The sequence below is a fragment of the Centropristis striata genome, chromosome 17 (assembly GCF_030273125.1).
Source record: "Centropristis striata isolate RG_2023a ecotype Rhode Island chromosome 17, C.striata_1.0, whole genome shotgun sequence".
NCBI classification, from domain to species: domain Eukaryota; kingdom Metazoa; phylum Chordata; class Actinopteri; order Perciformes; family Serranidae; genus Centropristis; species Centropristis striata.
The window spans coordinates 14,395,876-14,416,664 of NC_081533.1; the positions used below are offsets into that span (position 1 = coordinate 14,395,876).

Sequence of the window (20,789 nt, forward strand, 5' to 3'; positions counted from 1 at the left end):
AAAAAGTCATAAATTGTGGATATCAAATAGCTTCCTCTAAGGTTTATGGTCGAATTCCCCTCGCTGATGTGATTTTTAGTCGTTATTTCGCACCAGTGAGCATAAATGGGAATGGAATTTATATTAAAATGGCATACCTCATGTTTGATGTTGGAGAAGTGATCAATGATTTCATTAATTAGCTTTACATATTTGAGTTTGGGGAATAGTACCTTTGATAGCTCTCTCTTGCCCTGTAGCATATCTAGCTGCTCCCTTTCCCTTCCCTTCCTCTCTTCTTGTGCCTGCAGTTTTATCTGCCTGTCTGTCCCACACTATCTCCTCTCATAGCCTGGTTGAACACGACTCCGCTGCCAAATGCACCTTTGATTCAGGTGAATGCCTGATTATTATCGAGGCTTCACCTATGCTTCTTTTAGGGCACTGAAAGCTGTGCGGGAGGTCAGAGCACGGCCAGACCTTCTTTTTTTTTTTTTTTGCATGTTTGTAATAAATGTTTTAGGTTGGCAAATTATGGTTGGAGGATTTGTTGTACAGCTAACATGGCAGGAGAAAAAGTATCTGAATAAGTTTTTAACCTTGGTTGTTCCACATTAAGCGGCTTACTGATTAAATGTCAATCTGATGTCTATAGCAATACTCTTCTTCTCTGGAGGGTGTTATCAACAGTTCACACCATTCAAATACACTTTAAAAAACAACTGCTGTTTTAACTGTAAAAAAACGAAAAAGAACTTTACCGTAATAAATACGGTGCAACTTTTTGTACTATCACGGTAAAATTATATTAGCGATGTTGATTTTCCGTTTAAGATTGCTATTTTATTCCACATTTTACCGAAAAAAATAAAAAGTTTTTTCCATCAAAAGAAACGCTGTTCTGCCATATAATTGACAAGAAAATACTTTATAAATGCCGCATGAATTAAAGATTTTACCCTTAAATATTACAGTGTATTTCTGTTAGAGATATGGTGTTTGGTACATTTAACAGTGAGAAAAAGTATTTGTACAAAAAATAAATGCAAAAATGATTGCTTGTATATATATTACAGTATATTTTTTTGCTACAAACACGGTGCCAGTATTTTACAGTGGGGCAATGTATTTTGTTATCTCAGTAAAACTTATTGTAATGACTTTGTGGACTCAATCACTACTTTCAAGTGTACTTCAATGTTAATTTATTAAATTATTGTCCATTTAGAGTAAAATAGAAGACAAAGCTTTAGAGCGGGGCTACCTTACTGCTATAAGGTTGCTTTCACAGTGTTTTTTCGACTTAAAACTTTGATCCTTCCATAGTGTGTTTTCAGTTCATCCGTGTTAATTTTAACCTTTTGGTGGCATATAAATGTGTTGTTCAGTGTTTGGTTGGATACAAAAATGGACCAATGGAGTCCACAAACCAATGGGTGATGTCACAATGACCGCGACCATTATTGTTCTGAAGTTTATGGTTGAAGGATTTGTTGTACAGCTAACATGGTAGGAGAAAAAGTATAATTTTCTGAATTAACCTTGGTTGTTCCACATTAAGCGGCTTACTGATTAAATGTCAATCTGATGCCTATAGCAATACTCTTCTTCTCTGAAGGGTATTATCAACAGTTCATACCATTCAAATATACTGTAAAAAAAAAAAAAACTTTTTGTACTATCATGGTAAAATTATATTAGCGTTATTGATTTCCTGTTTAAGATTGCTATTTTCTTCCACATTTTACCGTAAAAAAATAAAACGTTTTTTCCATCAAAAGAAACGCTGTTCTGCCATATAATTGACAAGAAAATACTTTATGAATGCTGCATGAATCAAAGATTTTACCCTTAAATATTACAGTGTATTTCTGTTAGAGATATGGTGTTTGGTACATTTAACAGTGAGAAAAAGTATTGTATATATATTACAGAATGTTTTTTGCTACAAACATGGTGCCAGTATTTTACAGTGGGGCAATGTATTTTAAAAAATAAAAAAATGTAAAAAATACTGTTTTGGCTGATATATACATTAACGCTGTTTCATTGTTACTAAAATTGAATTAACTCATTTATAATTTTACGGTCTTTTACTGTCATGGTAAAATCTACAGACATTTTTTACAGTATAGCTTTGTTCAAACTGTACTGTTGCCCAATAAGTTGTTGTTAATTGTGGTTCATTTTCATTGTGATATGTTTGGAAGAGATTGACTAATAAAGTTTGAGATATACACTTTGTCTGTCAAGAATAAATCACATTGTCACAATCATTTCATTGAAAGAGGTAAAGAATATTTTATTCCAACTTTATGAGCAACCATGTTGTACAATACATGGATCATTCAAATCTGCCAAGAACATTTTCGAATTTTAGTTGTTTAGCTACTATACACGATTTTTTACATTATTATTGGACCAAATAACCATGTGTCATGTGAAATTGCTTCTAGTATTATTGTTACTACTACTATTATTGTTATTATTATACTATTTTTTACAGTGTGCCTGCAGTTTTATCTGCCTGTCTGTCCCACACTATCTCCTCTCATAGCCTGGTTGAACACGACTCCGCTGCCGAATGCACCTTTGATTCAGGTGAATGCCTGATTATTATCGAGGCTTCACCTATGCTTCTTTTAGGGCACTGAAAGCTGTGTGGGAGGTCAGAGCACGGCCAGACCTTCTTTTTTTCTTTTGCATGTGTGGGAGCCTGTTTGCAACTTTGCATGGAGAGGGTAGATAAGAGGGCAGCGTCAGCTATGATCACTGGTGATAACTGCCAGAGGGTGTTTGTTGCTGCCAATGGAAAAAAGTATCAGGTGCATATGAACCTCCGAACCAGCAGAAAAACGCTCACACCTACACAATCCCAAGCACTTAAACCGCATAGTAACCTTCACAATTAGAACCAACAAATGAATATTTTTAGTAAATAACGGACAAAAATGGATGCATGTAGCAATTAAGAAATAATAATTCCCACATAAACTGTGTTATTGATTTACACTGCTACTATTCATTGAGCCCCAAGTCATTTCTGCAAGGCTTTATGCGTATTTATGCTATTCATAGTATTCAGTCACTGTTTTATTCATGCAAAAAAAAAATCTCAATTCATTGGTATGCATTGCCTAAACATTAATTACATTCAAATTCATTCTAATTTGTCTTAATTTCCCCCTCTCTCAACAGAAAAATTAATACTACCCGCTGATTATTCCATGCCAGGCAATTCAAAATGCTTCAGAGAGGACAGGAAAATGAGCGAGACCATTTGCATATCAACATGATTCAAACCTAGTATTTCTTGGAAGTGGCATCTTTTGAAGACAAACATGCCGAAAAAGAAACGGTCACACTTTTGAATTCTCAATTGAAATTGTACACAAACAAAACTCCCCAGCCTAGTGGAAAAACAATGTTTTTCTGCGTTTGTGTTCTTACCTCACGTCCTCTAATATTCCTGTGACGGTTGAGGGAAAAAAACTTTCTCCAAATTACTGAAGTATGGAGATGTATTGTAGTTTCTATTAGGACAATATTAGTGGTTTTAGAGTGTTGGAGAGGCTGCGGCAGGCTGTTAATCAGAGCGTAGGGAAAAGATCTCTAATCACCAACACTGTAATCGCCTCATATATCACCCAGACATAAAGGCAAGATTTTTAAGAAAGGCACACTCAAAGACACATAAATATATGCATTTATGTCAATAAGTGCACATAAACAAATAAAGTATGAATATGCATATATATGCCTTCCCCCCAAAAAAACAACATGGGTCATTTGTTTTATGCAGTTTATCATATTTAGGTCAACCTCTAGTGGATGTAATAATTATGACAGGCTGCAATGTGGAAGTCAGGTCATATGGGGTGGCTGTGGCTCAGTTGGTAGAGCGGTCACCCATTGCTTGGTCTGTAGTGTAAAAAATATATAATGCTATATGCTATATAAGTGCAGTCCATTTACCATTTACATATAAATGGCAATAAAACATGCAGGACTTTGACCCAGGAGATCTGTCTTCGTTACGTCGTTATCTTGGGAAACACTAAACCTGTATTTTATCTCATTTCCAGCAGGGGGCGACTCCACTGATTGCAAAAAGAAGTCAGTTTCTATGAAAATCAATAGAAAAATTACCCTACTTCTCACTTAATTTGTTATCTCTGTAAAACGTATTTTAATGAGTTTGTGGTCTCAATCACTACTTTCAAGTATACTTCGATACAGCATGATGTCCATTTATAAAATTATTGTCCATTTAGAGTAAAATAGAAGACAAAGCTTTAGAGCAGGGCTACCTTACTGTTATAAGGTTGCTTATAGGTTGGTCCACAGTGTTTTCTCGACTTAAAACTTTGACGCTTTCATAGTGTGTTTTCAGTTCATCTGTGTTAATTTTAACCTTTTGGTGGCTTATAATATGACATATAATTGACAAGAAAATACTTTATAAATGTCGCATGAAGTAAAGAATATTTTATTCCAACTTTATGGGCAACCGTGTAGTACAATACATGGATCATTCAAATCTGCCAAAAACATTTTCTAATTTTAGTTGTTTAGCTACACTATACACATTTTTTTTTTACATTATTATTGGACCAAATAACCATGTGTTATGTGAAAGTGTTTCTAGTAAGATACTAGAAAAGTTATCACCTATTCCTGTACTTCCTCCGAGCTCAAAGGAGCGTTTTAATCATTTGTGTCCTGCTCACAAATTGCTTTAAGCCACAGCAGACTGCCAGCTAAAAAAATCTTTGTAAGCCCACTGTACGCTACCTGCCTGGTAAGGAAATGGCAAGTTAGCAGTTAGCTTGTGAATGTAGTGGAACATTTAGAATTTAAAAAGTCAAATATTTTACACAACTGTTGGTTGATACCAAAATAAGGATAAAAAAAAAGAGAAAACCAGTTATTATTCTTAGGTCCCGTCCGCCTTTTTTTCTTCTTCCTGAGGGTGTAGCAGGTTCAATTTTAGCAGTATACTGAATATACTGATATTATATGAAACTAGATGTGTACTAAATGTGTGTAACAAATGGTATCAACCCAAAAAAATGCTGCCACAACTTATGGGACATAGTTGAACATGGAAATGGACTTTAGAAAGCCGACAATAATGTTATGACCCTTTACACACCATAATAGGTTTAAATAAATAAATAATTAATTAAGTCATTTTTATTAGATATTTTTGACCAGAACAACTCAACACACAGTGCTGCTGAGCTGCATCTCAAATCTTTAGATTCACAGTTTTCAGATATTTACTGTTTACCTGCTATCCCCCCCTAAACAGCCACTGAACACAACCACCAATTCTTAAAAAAAAAAAAAAAAAAATATATATATATATATATATATATATATATATATATATATATATATATATATATATATATATAAAAGGGACCCCAAATAATAACTGGTTAACAGATCAATAATTTGACAATAAAGTGTCAAAAAATCAATTAATACAACTTTGAATAATAGTTATATGGAGAATGTAGATTGACAAGTGATATTTGTAAAAGGTTCAAATGAACACGGATGAACTGAAATGATTGGTGTACTTAATCTTGGATGTTTTATTTTGAAATAAGAACTGTGTCAATGCGCGTTCGCCACAGTTGGTGGAAAAGTGAAAGTGGCTGTTATATGTTCAACACTGTGGGCTTAAAATGACTTTTATTAGATTGAATTAAAGAAACTGTCAAGGTAATGTTGGAGTACAACCATGGTAATTACCTTTTGTGACTTGTTTACATTACTGTTTAATTAAAATTAAAATGTAAAGTTTTATTACATTAAAGTGTTGCACTTTGAAATGCAAACAAACACATTGACACAATGAACCCAGATAGACTTGTTTTACCATGTTATATTTTAATTTCTGCAGAGACAAAAATGACAAGCAATTTATTTACACAAACCTGTACAAAAGCAAATTAAATTATGTAAAATATCTCATAAATAGAAGTGGACTTGCGTTCAATACACTTTGCCATGTTCAGCTAAGCTGCGTGCATAGTGACTCATATTAAACGATGATAAATTTGTTCCTCAATTTCTATATCAACATCCAAGTCGCAGGACAAATAGTAATGGTTAATATTACAAATCTCATTACACACTGTGAAGGCTATACGAATAGAGGAGAGCACAGACTGAACACACACCTCCGGCGGCAAGATACAAACATTTTTGATTGCATGTTTTTGTCAAATATTAAGAAATAAAAACATTTCTGTAGCAGTTACCTCAGTGAATATCACAAAAAAACTCAGAAATGAACAAGTGTACACTGTATTCAGTGTAGTTGCCAATATATGGCGTTTTTTTTTTTCTCCCTTTCATGTCTTCTCTTTATGTCTGAGGTTCACACTACAGAGTCTTTGTTTCCATCTGATCTAGAAATTCAAAGCATCACCTTGCAGTATCGAAGCAAACATCATACGGCGCTTATTTGTAGGACAGGGTTTCATCACCTACTGATATGCATATACTGTAAATCTGCGCATGAGTGTTATGTTGCTCGGCACGTCCTGAGGTGTGTGTTCTGTCAGCTACTCTCCCCCTGCAGCTTTTTTACCCCCCCGCACTTCCACTACTCCTAGTAAACCGTCACATTAGCATTTTTATCTCTAGGCTCCCTCAACTCTGAGCAGTCAAATGTCTCCAAGCATTTTTTTTTCTCTTTTTTTTCACCCACCTCTATCTTTCTATGCTTCTATATTCAGTCCTAGAGCTTGGTTCATGCACAAAGAAGGTTACTTGACCTCTGATGTCATACATGTACATGAGTGGAACACGACAAAAAAATCCATTATATCATTATTATTACTACCAACAAGCAACTTTTGAATGTACCTGTACTCATTCGGTAATGCACTATGCTAGGAATGGATATTTCAACAAGATATTTGAACCCAGTGAACAATTGGAGTATTAGACCCACAGGCTCACTGACATTTGACTGGTTGTCCTCCAAGAAGCCTTTGACATCATGGGATTTCATCTAAGATATGCAAATGTATTTCAGTCCGTTCTTAAATGCCACCCCATCTACTTTTTGTAAGCAACGTAATTGTTTATGCACCATTCCAAACCAACATTTAATCATACCAATTGGTATAAAAAGGCACAATTGCATATTTGCATTCACTCTAGTATTTTTTTTTAAATGTTTTTTTTGTCTTTTTTCAGAAGCACTCTAAATATACAAAGTGGCACCAGATAAAGAAAAAAAGTAAAACACATAGTACATTGTCATGATCATTTCCACGGGTTTTGACTGTTAACAAATATGGGATTTTCAAAATAAAATACAAGATGAAGATAAAAAAGTCCGTGGTATAAAGTTGTAAATGAAACGTATGAAAGATTTGTGTGGTGGTATAAGAGACGATGGTAAAATGTGAGTATGAAAAAATAAAAAATAAACGGTATGGTCTTAACTGATGTACTAAGTTGTACTACGTGTTTCTTTAGGTATAACAAAAGCAAGCAACAAGGTGGATTTCCATGTTTACAGGGAAAACATTTTTTTGTACATTTTGTTTTACAGTTTTTTTTCTTCTTCCTTCTCAGTAAGTGAAGTAAGTTCCCATTAAACGTGCAGTAAAAAGTAAATATTTATGTATACAGTTGATAAGTATAGGAGCACTTTCTTTCGAACAACGAGTAGTACTTACAGACTATAGATTGCCGGAATGCAGAAAGAGCAGCTCCGGTCAAACCAAAGGGGTTTTGCTAACATACAAAAAAGTTCCATTGCATCTGATATTCTTTTGCTTTAATACAGTCATGAGATTTTGCGCCTCTGCAGCTGCGAAAAAGAAACATCACTGTAGACAGGGAGGCACAACATCTCAACATTGTCATGTGTCTGTGTGTGTGAGTGGTCATTAAGCTGTGACGGATGTGTAGGTGAGACATCTCACTCCTTCATGGGAAAAAGAATCCTTCATGTAATGTGTTCTTAAAGCAAAGTTCTCCCAAAAAAAAGCTATTTTTGTGTGTTAATGTGGGGGAATGCTTCATCCTGTTCGCGAAGCTTTGGTTTCACTTTGACACCATATTTCTCAGCTTTGTAATCCAAACTGACGTTTTGATTGTTCTCCATTGAGCTGATTCTTACATTCGTGCTCAAAGATGCCATCACCGTGCACTTAGTTATGGAAAGCAACATCTAGTAGTGCTAAGGAAAGGATTCTTGGACGGCCACGTGTGGGTTAATATCACCTTGAAGGCTTGAGGAGAAGTGGAAAAGAAGTTGATGCTTGTTGGTCACATGTACATTATGATATTTATTGCTCAGTCTATCACACAACAAGAAAGAAATAACAGTAAAAAGCTGTCCTTGCAGCTGTTTTAGGATCAGCTTGGCCATGTTTACGCCCTCCTAAGCCTATTATCGGTGTACATCTACAGTATACACTAAATATAGCCTACACACACACACACACACACTATATACTGCATATCGGGCCCATACACACATACAATTTCAATTGCACCTCCATAATTCTAATCTCAGCATGCCACACGCTGTGCTTACCCAGGATTTTTAGTCCGGCAGCGGCCTCAGTTATATGAATCTGCTTTTCTGCTTCTGTGTGTCTGCATATGTGATTTGCGAGAACAGGGTATTACAACTTGATATAAACAGGAGCATCCCACTGAGGTGATCCGAATATGCGCAACCATGTACACGCATGCTTTTCCAGCCGATGCGACGATAGATCATGGCTCTAAGATTTTGCATCTCGTTAAAGAGGGTTTTGGTCTTGCCAATCAAAGACAAAGAACGAGAGACTGAGGAAAGGTAGCAAGACAAAAGGGAATGAGAGCAGTTAGCGTTGTTGCTGTGGTCCAATGGTTATGTACAATGAGTGACTTTTTCGCCTGTGGAGAGTGTATGCACTGGTAGGTTTAGAATCAGTCATCGTATGTTCATCGTACCAGTGGTGTTGTAGTCCGGTGTTGTTGCAGCAAATTCCATTGGCTCCCATGTCTCTCCATTTCAAGAGAGGACTGACACAAGTGTTGCTTTCTGGAGTATTTAAAGCTTCCCGTCCTTATAAGATTTAAGTCAGTTTTGGTCTACCGTTGAGCAACTTTTATCACAAACAGTCAAGATGACGGATTCAGTAGACAGCTCAGTACGATAGAGACCATTATGTCCATTATAGTTGCAGCCACTGAACACCGTGGCCATAGCAGTGTTCTGAAATAAAAAAAAAAGGCATAACCAGACACACTTCGAAGTCAAAATAGTCCACATGTACAGCTTTGTTTCTAGAAAAAACACAAACAGAAAAAGGGTTTGTCTCTTTTGTACAGTGTCATCTTCGGGGAATGGGGCCTTTCAATGGGGGGCTGTGTGGGGGAGGTGGGGGGGGTGGGGGGGGTAATGCATGCATGTACTGTATTATGTAAAATGATTATTGTACAGATTGACTGTCAAGCAGCAGATCATGTCCCAAGAGCCCGACTCGCCAGTAGAACATCCCGAGTCCCATCAGTGCCCCTCAACAGTTTGTCCTCCTCCTCCTTTCTTCCAGGTCATGGCCGGATTAGCACTTTAAAAACTGTGTTTATATATCCGCTTTTCATTAAGGAGCTGTTGTAAAAGTCTTTGGAGAATGTTTAGTCCTACCTTGCAGAACAAGGGTGGCTAAAAGCTTCTAGAGCTGTAACGGCTTAGTGTTGTGTTTTAATGTCGTGGCAGCTCACAGGTACACCTCCCGTCGCGTCAGAGTACCACAAGACGTGGGCTTGTACTCCCCAGTAGGCGCCAGAGGGATCTCCTCGGTGGGGTGGCCCAGCGCCTCCTCCCCACTTCCTGGCGAGCCGTAGGAAGGCGAACCAAAGGCCTCATAGGAGGAGGAGGAGGAAGCCATCTTCTTGTTGAGCAGGTTGCGATTGCGGTCGCCCATCATGTGAGCGGCGGTTGGGTCTCCATTGGCCATGGCGGCCATGGCGAGGGTCTCTTGGCTGCCGGGCTGCTCGGCGCTGCTGCTGCCGCTGCCATTGCCGCTCATGAAAGTGGAAAGCTTTGGTTGTTGGGGGTTGGTGGTTGACTTGGATGGCCGTCGCTCAGGCGACGTGCGCACAGGCATCCAGCAGGAGTCCGAGTGGCCGTACTCGTCGCATTCCCGGGTGCACTTGCCAGTCATGGCTACGTCAGGCAACGGCCGGGAGTCTAGAGGAAGCAGAAGGAGAAAAACAAAAGTAAATGATGCTGTTTGTTTCACTTCAAGTGGGATATTTAATGATAAACTAACATTTCCTAGCACTTAGTGTTTGGTGTGGTATGTGTCACATGATTTGGCTATTATGAATTCCTTCATTAGATGCGTGAATTTATATTTTCTCCCTCATCACCGCATCTAAATGTTAATGGAGAAGGTAAAAAAATAAAAACTGGTCACGATGGTTACCAGGCACCTATTGTCACAGCCAATGCAAGTTCTGAATTTTATCACTTGTGAAAAGAATTTAAGCTTGTACGGATAAAATTGCATTTTGTTTTCATGCAGAACCCATACCACATGACAGAAACGGTAACGGAAAACAACAATGAAAAGAAGACTCCACTGGCTACGACAACAGCCTCAAACTAAAAAACAGTGGCGTGAATCAGAGTTGAAATAATGTCATGCTTCAAAACGTGTTTGTGCTGAGAGGGGACGGGAAGGGAGGAGGGGAAGGGGGGGGGGGGGGGGGGGGGGGGGGGGGGGGCAGCGATGGAGAGAGTAGGGAAGGAGGTCAGTTTGTGTTTTTCAGTTTTCACCCTGGTCTAAAATTTAAGATGCACAATTAGGCCTGCTCTGTGTGTGTTTGTGAGTATGTTTGTGAGATGGGAGCACCAACAACACCCTATTTTCTTATCTGGTGATTGACAGACGGCAATCACATTCTGATCTAAGTAGCTTAATAGCTTTGTGTGGCTAAAGCGCCCTGATATCCTCTTAAATCCACTAATAGGGGTCTTAACCAATTACCTAGCTGGGAGCTGGCCTAAGATTATCTACGTCTACTGTATTATTGTGGAAAGCAAATTACGTTCTTACAATGCTACACCAGGACAACAGGTTTGACAGATACCCTACTGTCAGACAGTGCAAGATTTTGTTACAGTGCAATCTGTGAAAGATAATTATCCCAAATACAGCAAAACAAAGCTGAGTGGCTCAGCATAAGACAAAAAAAAGTAAGGAGGGGAGGAAGGAGGGATTGTACTCCAGCCCTGACTGAATGCTTAGACCATAGAAATAGAATAAGAGTAGAATGGACATTGCTATTCAAATCAACTTAGCGTGATGGTTGGAGTGGCAGACATTTTTTTATGTCTACCGTTACCATTGCAGAGAACTGTGGCCATAATAGCTGGCTAAATTCCTTATACACTGACTTGTGATGCTAACCACTAAATTAGTTAAATTTAACCTTTAAAACTTAATGCTTCCTTCACACACTCTTGTTACAAAATGTAAAAGCACATTGCTGTCACAGAAGTAACCACTTTGTTCGGCTCATTTTCTTTCACCATTGTAGCACAAAAGCTTGGTGGACTTAGCATGCTAGTTAGCTAACTAATGGACGGCTAGCTAGTTAGTAAGCTAGCTTGCTTATTCTGCCAAGCTTTCATGCTACATGGGTTACAGAAAATGATCTAACAATCCCTCTGCCTCACGCCCCACCACTAGGAGACTACTTTATTGGGAGAAGAGAGGACTGCAGTGCCAGCTAGCTTACTAGAAAGCCGTCCTTTTGTTTGCTAGCTATCTTGCTAATTCCGCCAAGCTTCCATGTTAAACTGGTTAGAGAAAATGGTCTAACAATCTTTCCATTTTCACTCCCCGCCACTAAGAGAATATTTAACCAGGAGGAAATTGGACTGCAGTGCTAGCTAGCAAACTACCCAGATGTCTGTCTTTGGAGCTACAGATGCACTTAACAGCCCCATTGACATTTGTTATCACCAGCCAAATGACCACAGCAAACAATGTCCGTTGTACTTGTATTATATTTCAGTGGCTTAGACATTACACAGAGTTAATAAGAGTGCCAATGTTATAGAGATGCTATGTTAGATGTAATTTATTCATGGCCTGATGCGAAGTATGGAAAACCAAAATCAAGCAGAAGCGAGGGTGAGTGCAAACCAAGCCAAGCATGCCTTTGCCCATATTTAAAAAAGAAAATAAATTACAAGTTTGGACCATGGCTTACTTTTAATGCTCTTTTTCTCCTGTAAAAGAAAAAAATAGAACAGAAATCACTTTGTTTTGCACTTATGTAATAAAAGATATATACTGTATGAGGAACCTTGAGCAGCATTGAAACTGTAACTAAAAGACAACAGCACCAAAGAAGTGTTATGCAGAGCAGACACATGGTTGAGGAGACAATGCAGCCGAGACAAGGACAGCAAAGAAAGACGAGATAGTAATAAAAGAATGTAGTTCTACTGATTGTAGTGTTTTAAATCAACAAATGAATCACTTTCACTATGAATGCCTTTCAGCTAAACCTTCGATATCTCTTTGAGAGTGCCATTCCTGTGCTGCCAGAAATCATATTCCTACTAAATACCTATTAGAATCCATTTTCATGCCACAAATTACCTTTGTAAAGCATCAGCTAATGATTTCCAGTCAATATATAGCCAAAGCCTCAGGGAGCAACTGCCACTTGATGGAAAAATCAAATAACTTTTTTGTCATTAGTGAGCCTAAACAACTGAGTAGTTCTATTTAATGGAATGTAAATAGCTGAATAAATGAGAAGAAAGACAAGAAAATAAAACAAAATTGAGAGATGCCTTGACAATGACAAATAGTTAACATGCCAGCTGAAGTGGTGAACATGATAAAAGTTGCTATGGATGATGGCATGGGAAGAAAAGATGTCTTTGTCTCCCACTCCCTCCTTTTCCCCGTCTAAGCTTGACAAACACAGCCATCAAAGAGACAAGCGGATACCAGGTACTGATTGTCTTGCTCATTTACACCTACGATTGAGCCATCAGGCTACCCACAATGCACGGCGGCTCTCACGAGGCCCCCGGCGCCCTGCTCCTGAATGCTCATCCAATTGCCTCCTCACCCCAGTCGCATTCAGACAAACTGGTAAAAAAAAATCAGCAGGGAGGACCTCTTGCTTCCTCCAGCTCTCTCGGGTAAGCAGCCAACCTTCGGCATCATGTCTCTGCCGCCGTGCACGGTGAGCTGCTGTGGTAGTTAGCCGGCACTCTGTGTGTTGTGAGCACTGAAAGGAGGCTGATTATTTCCTAGCCATGGTCCATTGACTCTGCAGGCTTGCTAAAAATGAAGACGTTTCCCACTGAGCTAATGAACTGGGCTGCTATATCAAAGCAAAAATGCTGTGTTTTTTCCCCCTTTCCATCTTCACAAGTGTCACCTCCCCCTGAGGTTGGGCAATCAATATGAGTAGTTTAAGACTACTTAAATCCATCTGTCCGTTAGTTCTGGACGAAAAAAATATGCAAGAGCCTGCTTCAGCCTGGCCCAATACCATGGCCCAGCAACATAACATGCACATAAATGAAGCCCTGAGCTCCACATTATCCAGTTTAGTATGAAAAGCATGGAGGAATTTGCAAGCTAGCTAACTAGCCTGTCACTAAATTAGCTAAGTATAGCAACTTAATGCTTCAGCTGAGACCTCTCTTTAACCAATCTAAGGTAAAATAATGCAAATTAGCAATCTAGCTAACTAGCCAGCTGTTCGCTAGCAGACAGAAAATGAGACCAAAAGTAGATGCTTCATGTCTTGCAGCTAGGAGACTAATTTGCCTAGAGATGAGCAGACAGTAGTGCTACCTCGCTTACTAGCTAGCTTACCAACACTCCATCTCTGGAGCTATATAAATACTTTAACAACAGACTGGCTGGTGGCTGCGACTACTTTGTTGGGAAAAACAGATGGCGCTCCAGGGATGGAAAAACTACCTAGCTAACTAGTCAGTAAAAAAATCCCAGAAAATTTATCAACGCTGCCTGTACCAGTAGAGACTGACCTCTGGTGGCATGCGATGTGCACTACAGTACATCACCTCAATACATAATCTCACCATTACAGTAATAAAAATCATCCAGTTGGGATTTATAAATACCATAATACCTTGATACCACCCAAGGCTACACTCAACATTCACCAGATTATTTATTTTAGCAAGAATAGAAAGAAACCTCACTCTACATTTATCTAATGAACCCATGCTGGCTTATTTGATTCAAACTTTCCTTTACATCTAAGAATGCAAGTTGGCAGAATAAAAAAGCAAATGCATGAAAATATGGCTGATAAAAATAAATACAATTTTAATTGTTTCAAGTATTTCAATGGAAAAGACACGCAACGTTGCTTCCAAACATATCCATAGGCCCTTTCAAGACCCAATTCAGAAATCAGGACGTAGAAAATATCTTCAAAGAAAAGCCCTTAGAGCACACGCAGCACTGTAGCAGGCTTTTGTTACATATTCACAAACATCCCGCAAGCCCACACTATCAACCATAACATAACACAATACAAGTGGGTCACTCGGCTGTGTTAAAAAGCCTCCCTGCATCACTGAGAGCCGAACAAGAAGGCCCTCCATACCAGGTTACGTCCCCGGGGCTCAGGCCTTGTTGTTTGGGGGAGACGGAGAGCTGTCGCACAGTCTCAGGGCGTGCTATCTCTGCCGCTGGAAGAGAAGAGCTTTTAGCCAGTGCTCATAATGCAAGCCATTAGACCTCTTTTACATCTGCTCAAAAGAGGCTTCCGGAAGAGCGAGAGAGAGGTGGATGAGGAAGTGATTGACAGATGAGTTAGAGGGGCAACGGGCAGAACGGAGAGAGCAGCAGCCTTCCCTGAGATGTAATTCCATATGGACAAAAGTCGTGCGGTGCTGGAGTGGTAATTACCCAGCGAGACTCCGCCATAGAGCAGTGCTCCCAGATATTTCTGCCTCATACTGTATCTATAGCGAGACTTTCTTCGTTTGTGCGAGGCTGAAAGTGGGCCAGTGGCTGGACTGTTTGAGCTGCGGCTTTTCTTAGCTGGCTTTAGTCAGCCACCCTATCAGCTGACTAGCTTACACTGTGGGATATTTCAAAGAACCTTCACTGCCGGGATACAGCAGCAATTTGATGCGGTGTCTTTAGCACTTGCTAAGATGTTACAGCAGTAGGAAAAAAATGGAGGGTCGGACTGTCATCGCTTCTGGTCATATGTACAATAATGTCTGTTGCGTGGGCATTTCTGGGCAATTACAGTTTAGTGTGTACACTGTGTTTTCGCTGCATGTCAGCAAGTCCACTTCATCTACGTCACCAGTGCTTTCACTTCTGAGCTCTGTCGTCCCCCGCACCAACATTTCTTCCTCTATCTCTCTATATTTCGCCATGAAGCGCTGCTACACAAACTGAAGCTCTGCGACCTTTTGCCCTCTTTTTTTCGGCCGGCAGATTCAACCCAAACAGCTGAGGCATTGGGAGGGAGGGATGGACGGGAGAGAGGAAAAAGACTGAGAGAGAAGAGGAGACAAAACAGAGGTGATGTGCCTGCGTGCATTTTTGTGTCTATGCTGTGTCTTTGACAGACATTGCAGCTGGCTGGACAGCAGATAGGGGTCAGAGCAGGAAGGGAGGAGGAGGGCATGTGGGGGAGGACGGAGACAGGGATGATGTAAAGAGGGAGAGATAGGGAGGGAATAAAGGAGAGAGAGAGGGAGAGACAAGGAGGAAGAGTGTGTGTGCTGAGTATAGCAGGGTCAGGGCCTGGGAGAAGGGAAACAGCAGATTGAGTGGAGAAGACAGCATGGCTGCCTCTGGGCCGTCACAGGCCAAACACACTGCCAAAGAGAGCAGTGGAGAGGAGAGGAGAGTAGGGGAGACAGGAGGAGAGGAGAAAGAATTGAGGACATTAGCAAAGACAGGAGGAGAGGGCAGAAGAGGAGCGCAGGAGGAGAAACTTTGATAGCAGAAGATGTGCCTCGCTGTAAATAAATCCCGGTAACATACTCTCACACATTAACTTATCAAACCAAGGACCTTCAGTTAGCCTGTTTAAGCTTTCAAATTATCTCTTTAACAATGAAGTCCTGTGTGCGAGCGGATGCCAGGTGCCACTCACCTCTCCATTAACTTAATCTAATATACTTCCATCACATTCCCTGCATTAAGCAAGCTAAAAAAGAAACCAAATTAACCGCCAAATGCCATTGAAATGCAATCACATGCTTCCAATTTTAGGCGAGACATTAGTGGGAAAAAACATGTTTTGGTCCATTTTGAAATATTGGGCTATTTTGCCTCAGACTAGTGGAAAGAAAATATCCAAAATACACTTTTAGGTTTATTTAACTATATTTTGTCTTTTTACGTCTGCAGATTTCACCAAAAGTTCACGTCAGATAATGCCTCATTTGCCATATTTAAACATAACATTCATAAATTAATTCAAGTAATCAACTGGGGAAGGTTCCTGCTTTGTTTCTATTAAAAGTTTTTCCCAATTCACATGTATTGCCACCCCTTAAAGAAAGTTTCTAGGGTGAAAAGGCACAGGAGGGTGTGAGAACACTGGATCTGGCTCAGAAATTGTGAGGCTTGTGATTGCCTTGTGCCCCTCATCAAAGGCCTCCCTGTACGGACAGATCTATTTCACACGGCGGAGCAATCAGTGCGAAGATGACAGTGTACATCGCCGGGGTGTCATACAGATTACTCTGTGCAGGCTGAGGGAGAGAAAATGAAATATTTATCCTGAAAAACCAGCTGTTGGAAATACTACCTTCTTGACAAAATAGGAGAGGTAAAAGAAAAGGAGACGGATGAAAAGTGATACAAGAATACAGCAGAAAAAAGAGAGAGACGGAGATAGGAATGAAACCAAAAACAACACCAAAGCTCGATGCAGCTGCTCCACAGTTGTCTTTCCTGTGTCTCCCTTTCTGCTCATTCGCGCCTCTAATAGGGTCCCGTTTAATTAGGTGAAACTTGCCGACTAATTATGGTGTGAGAGCGACTCTCACTGTGTTTGGCTGTCTCGCTTTGCAGGGCCCCTGTGGCATCGCCTCGCAGCTGAGATGTCCCCGGCATCAAAGAAAGACAGGCCGACAGAGTGCGCCGCTGAATACACACACACACACAACCAAAGGTGGCTGTGGGGAACGAAAGGAAAGGAAGGAAATGGAGGAGAAAAGAAGAAAGAGGCCTAAGAGGAGAATATAAGGTGAGGGAGGAAATGTAGCAGTGTCGAGAAAAAGAACAGGTGCTAAATTATTAATGGCGTGACTGCGAGTTCAGGCAGAACAATATCCACAGGAAAAAAGCGATATTTGTCTTTCTCTTGCTGAGATGTTTGCCAGACAATTAAGGAGGGATGGAGGAGAGGAAGATACGCAGTGGTGCAGGCGAAAATGAGAACAAAAGGGGAGTCCTGGGGTGCAGTGACCTTTTGAAAACGCAAGTCACGTCTTGCTCTGGTAGCGATGACATTAATTGATTGCGTTAACGTCAGCAGTGGAGATTTCTTCAAGTTAAATACAAACTTCTGACATGTAACCTCTCTTAGTTTGGTTAGGGACTTGTAAGCTGTAGGCTAATTTTAATGAAATGGTGACAAAATATTGGATAAAAATAACCTTTCACCATCTTTCCATGTAACCTTTTTTTTTGCTTTAGCTAAGAAATCCATAGTCCAGCTGGAGGATTGCTGTTGAAAGTGGCAGCAGGTGAGCTATTCTCTGCCTTCTGAGCTTCTTGAAGTATTTACTGCCTGGCAAGGACAACTAAGGGAATAATCCTGGACTCACACCACCCCCCCTCTAACCGCCATGCCTGGAGAGGTGCAGGACAGGCGCAAAGAAAAACAGAAGGAAAGGGAGAGTGAGTGAGTGAGTGAGGGAAAAGATACAGAGCCCTGATCGAGTTTTGTAATGAGCTGTCACCTCCTTTTGCCTCGCTTTTCCAGACACCCAACCTCTGCGAGGAACAAAGACTCAGCATAAAAAAAATCCACACGAAGACATCCAGTGCTTCTAGGAGAACATTTTGAGGCTATATGTAGGTAGATGATGACTCGGGGTGTAAGAAAATATCAATACGCTTAGGGACCGCGCTATTATTTTGTGAGACTATCGATTCTCAAACACTGTAGATTAATAGCAGACGGATTGCACAAAAAGTTCTAAAAAAGAACTTCCGATTTTATGCAGATGATGATGTGTTCTGTGAAATATGTCAATTTCCTGAAATTTGATTTTTTTTTTTTTTTAAACCGAATACGATATCACGATATATTGAATCGGAACTCCTGTATCATGATATGTATCATAAAGACGATACAAACATTCTGGGCGAACACACAGTTATTACAGAATATACTAAAAACTTTTCTAAAATTCTAAAGTTTCCTACGAAACTTCATTTTTAAAAATTAAATTGCGACATATCACCTTGCATACAATATCGCAATATATTAAACCCCTGTATCACGATACGTATTTTATCGCCACATTGGTGCTAATACTAAGCCCTCATGATTAGGGGTCTAAAAATATTGATTAACATAATCCAGATAACATTGTATTGATTTTTCAATAATAGTTTACCTGCAAATATCTGTAGCAGACCGATTAAACAAAAGGCAGTGGCATGATGGGGAATATTATAGGAACAGTGATAATTAGAAATGCAGATCCCACTGTTGTGATTGCATAATAAATTGACCTTGTTTCTCAGATTTCAAATTGTGTTTAAACATTGAAATATACTGCCTTGCATACATTATCACACTATATTTAATTGCCACCACTGTATCATGATATTGGTATATTGTATTGCCAGATTCTTGCAAAAAAACAGCCAAAATAATGACACCACCCCTTTTTTCATTCTTCCTTTTTTAGCTGCTGCCCCTACCCTAACTAGCATTACAAGAACACTGCAGGTAGGCATGATGGGTATGATATGGCTTCTTTTCTCTTCCAGCAGGGTCAATACTCTTTCTGGAATAATGAATGTACTGTGGCCTGCTCCTGAGGTAATTAATTGAGGAGAGATTAACTAGCATAATTTCATTCTGGTGACGATCTCTCAGCCAATTATCAAATGCGGCTTGCACTCTCCCTCCCCTCTGCACACGTCCTCTCTCTCCGGGTCTCAACCTCTCTCTGCCCATTTGAGCAGTCAGCACTCAAGCCGAAGAGCCCATAAATAAAGTGTCCCTGCATGTCATGCTCCCTCATTCATCTTGCATGCATACCCGCGCTCACATGCATGTGCAAGGGGTAGCTTCTCATACAGCAGGTGGTTGTCGTGGAAGCATATTTTCTCTATCTCTCACATAAATGCAGACACCACAGGCCATGTCCTTAGATCACTTCTGACCCATAACCTCATCTATAAGTGGAACAACAAAAGGATGATGTGGAGAGGAGAGAAGCACAGTGACTCATCCACTCTGCTAATAAGAAGGATGGCGCTGGCTTCCTGCCCTGCACACACAAAACCACTGAAACAACTCAAAAAATACCTCCAAAAAAATGGATTCCACACACATCTCAAAACAAAGTGATTCCCTCATCAGGCTGTCATATTATGCCAAATGCACAACATTTATAAACACCTTTACAAGCTACAACTTTTATCTTTGTATTTTCATTTAGGCTCAAAAAAATCCAATTACAGTCATGGGCAGATTATGACACAATAGGCTCCCGGGCACAGACATGCCAAAGGCCCCACCACCTCTTCTGAATAGGTGCAAGGTTTTGTTGATGTTTTGGCTCTCTCTGTAGTCATTGTGTGTCTGTTTGTAGTTACTTTGTGTCTCTTTGTCGTAATTTTTTGCTCTGTGGTTGTTTTGTCCCTTATTGTTGTAGTTTTGTGTCTCTTTTTTGTTGCTTTGTGTCTCTTTGTAGTTATTTTGTATCTCTTTGTAGCTATTTTGTGTCTCTATGTAGTTGCTTTGTCTCTTTGTTGTTGCTTTGTGTCTCTTTGTTGTTGCTTTGTGTCTCTTTGTTGTTATTTTGTGTCTGTGTAGTTATTTTGTGTCTGTGTAGTTATTTTGTGTCTCTGTAGTTATTTTGTCTCTTTGTAGTTGCTTTGTGTCTCTTTGTAGTTATTATTTGTCTCTTTGTAGTGGCTTTGTTTCGCTTTGTTATTGTTTTGGTCTTTTTGTTGCTATTTTTTTCTTTGTGGTTGTTTTGTCCCTTATTGCTGTAGTTTTGCCCCTAATTGTAGTTGCTTTGTGTCTCTTTGTAGTTGCTTTGTATCTCTTTGTAGTCATTTTATGTTTCTTTGTGGTTATTCTGTCTCTTTGTAGTTATTTTGTGTCTGTGGTTGTTTTGCCCCTTATTTTAGTCATCTTTTATGTCTTTGTAGCTGCTTTGTGTCTCTTTGCAGCTGTTTTACATCTCTTTGTAGTTGTCTTGGTCTCTTTGTAGTTGTCTTTGTCTCTTTGTAGTCTTTCTGGGTCTCTTTGTAGTCATTTTATGTTTCTATGTTCTCATTTTGAGCCTCTTCCTGGTTGGTACATGTGTGTTTGAGTGATATTCTGTAGGTGAAGGCCAGAGAGGGGGGCCTTGACACTTTGGGCCCTTGGGCCTGTGCCCGCTGGCCCATTCGGTAATCCATCCATGATTACAGTTTAAAATAAAGCACTGTGTCACCCCCTTTTCTGTGTGCTGTTTTCCTCAGCACGGCACTCTGAGCTTATACAGAATACTCTGGAAGACCCGTAAGGATTAGCATTAGCCGCTCTGCTATGGT

At 39.8% G+C, this 20,789-nt stretch overlaps 1 protein-coding gene across 7 annotated transcripts in view; it reads right to left on the reverse strand.

Moving 5' to 3' along the window:
• Positions 1–6,354: 6,354 nt before the first annotated feature.
• Positions 6,355–20,789, reverse strand: part of pcdh7b (protocadherin 7b) — a 141,808-nt gene continuing 127,373 nt past the window's right edge. For 2 of the 7 annotated variants that reach the window (XM_059354165.1, XM_059354164.1), the window contains exons 3-4: positions 12,235–12,253; positions 10,079–10,201 (exon numbers count right to left, since the gene is read on the reverse strand). In XM_059354165.1, the coding sequence (XP_059210148.1) occupies positions 12,237–12,253 (17 nt within the window). In that variant the 3' untranslated portion in view covers positions 10,079–10,201; positions 12,235–12,236. Of the gene's footprint in view, positions 9,224–9,385; positions 10,202–12,234; positions 12,254–20,789 lie in introns of those variants that run through there. The other 5 variants (XM_059354162.1, XM_059354161.1, XM_059354169.1 and 2 more) reach the window with 4 other exon arrangements.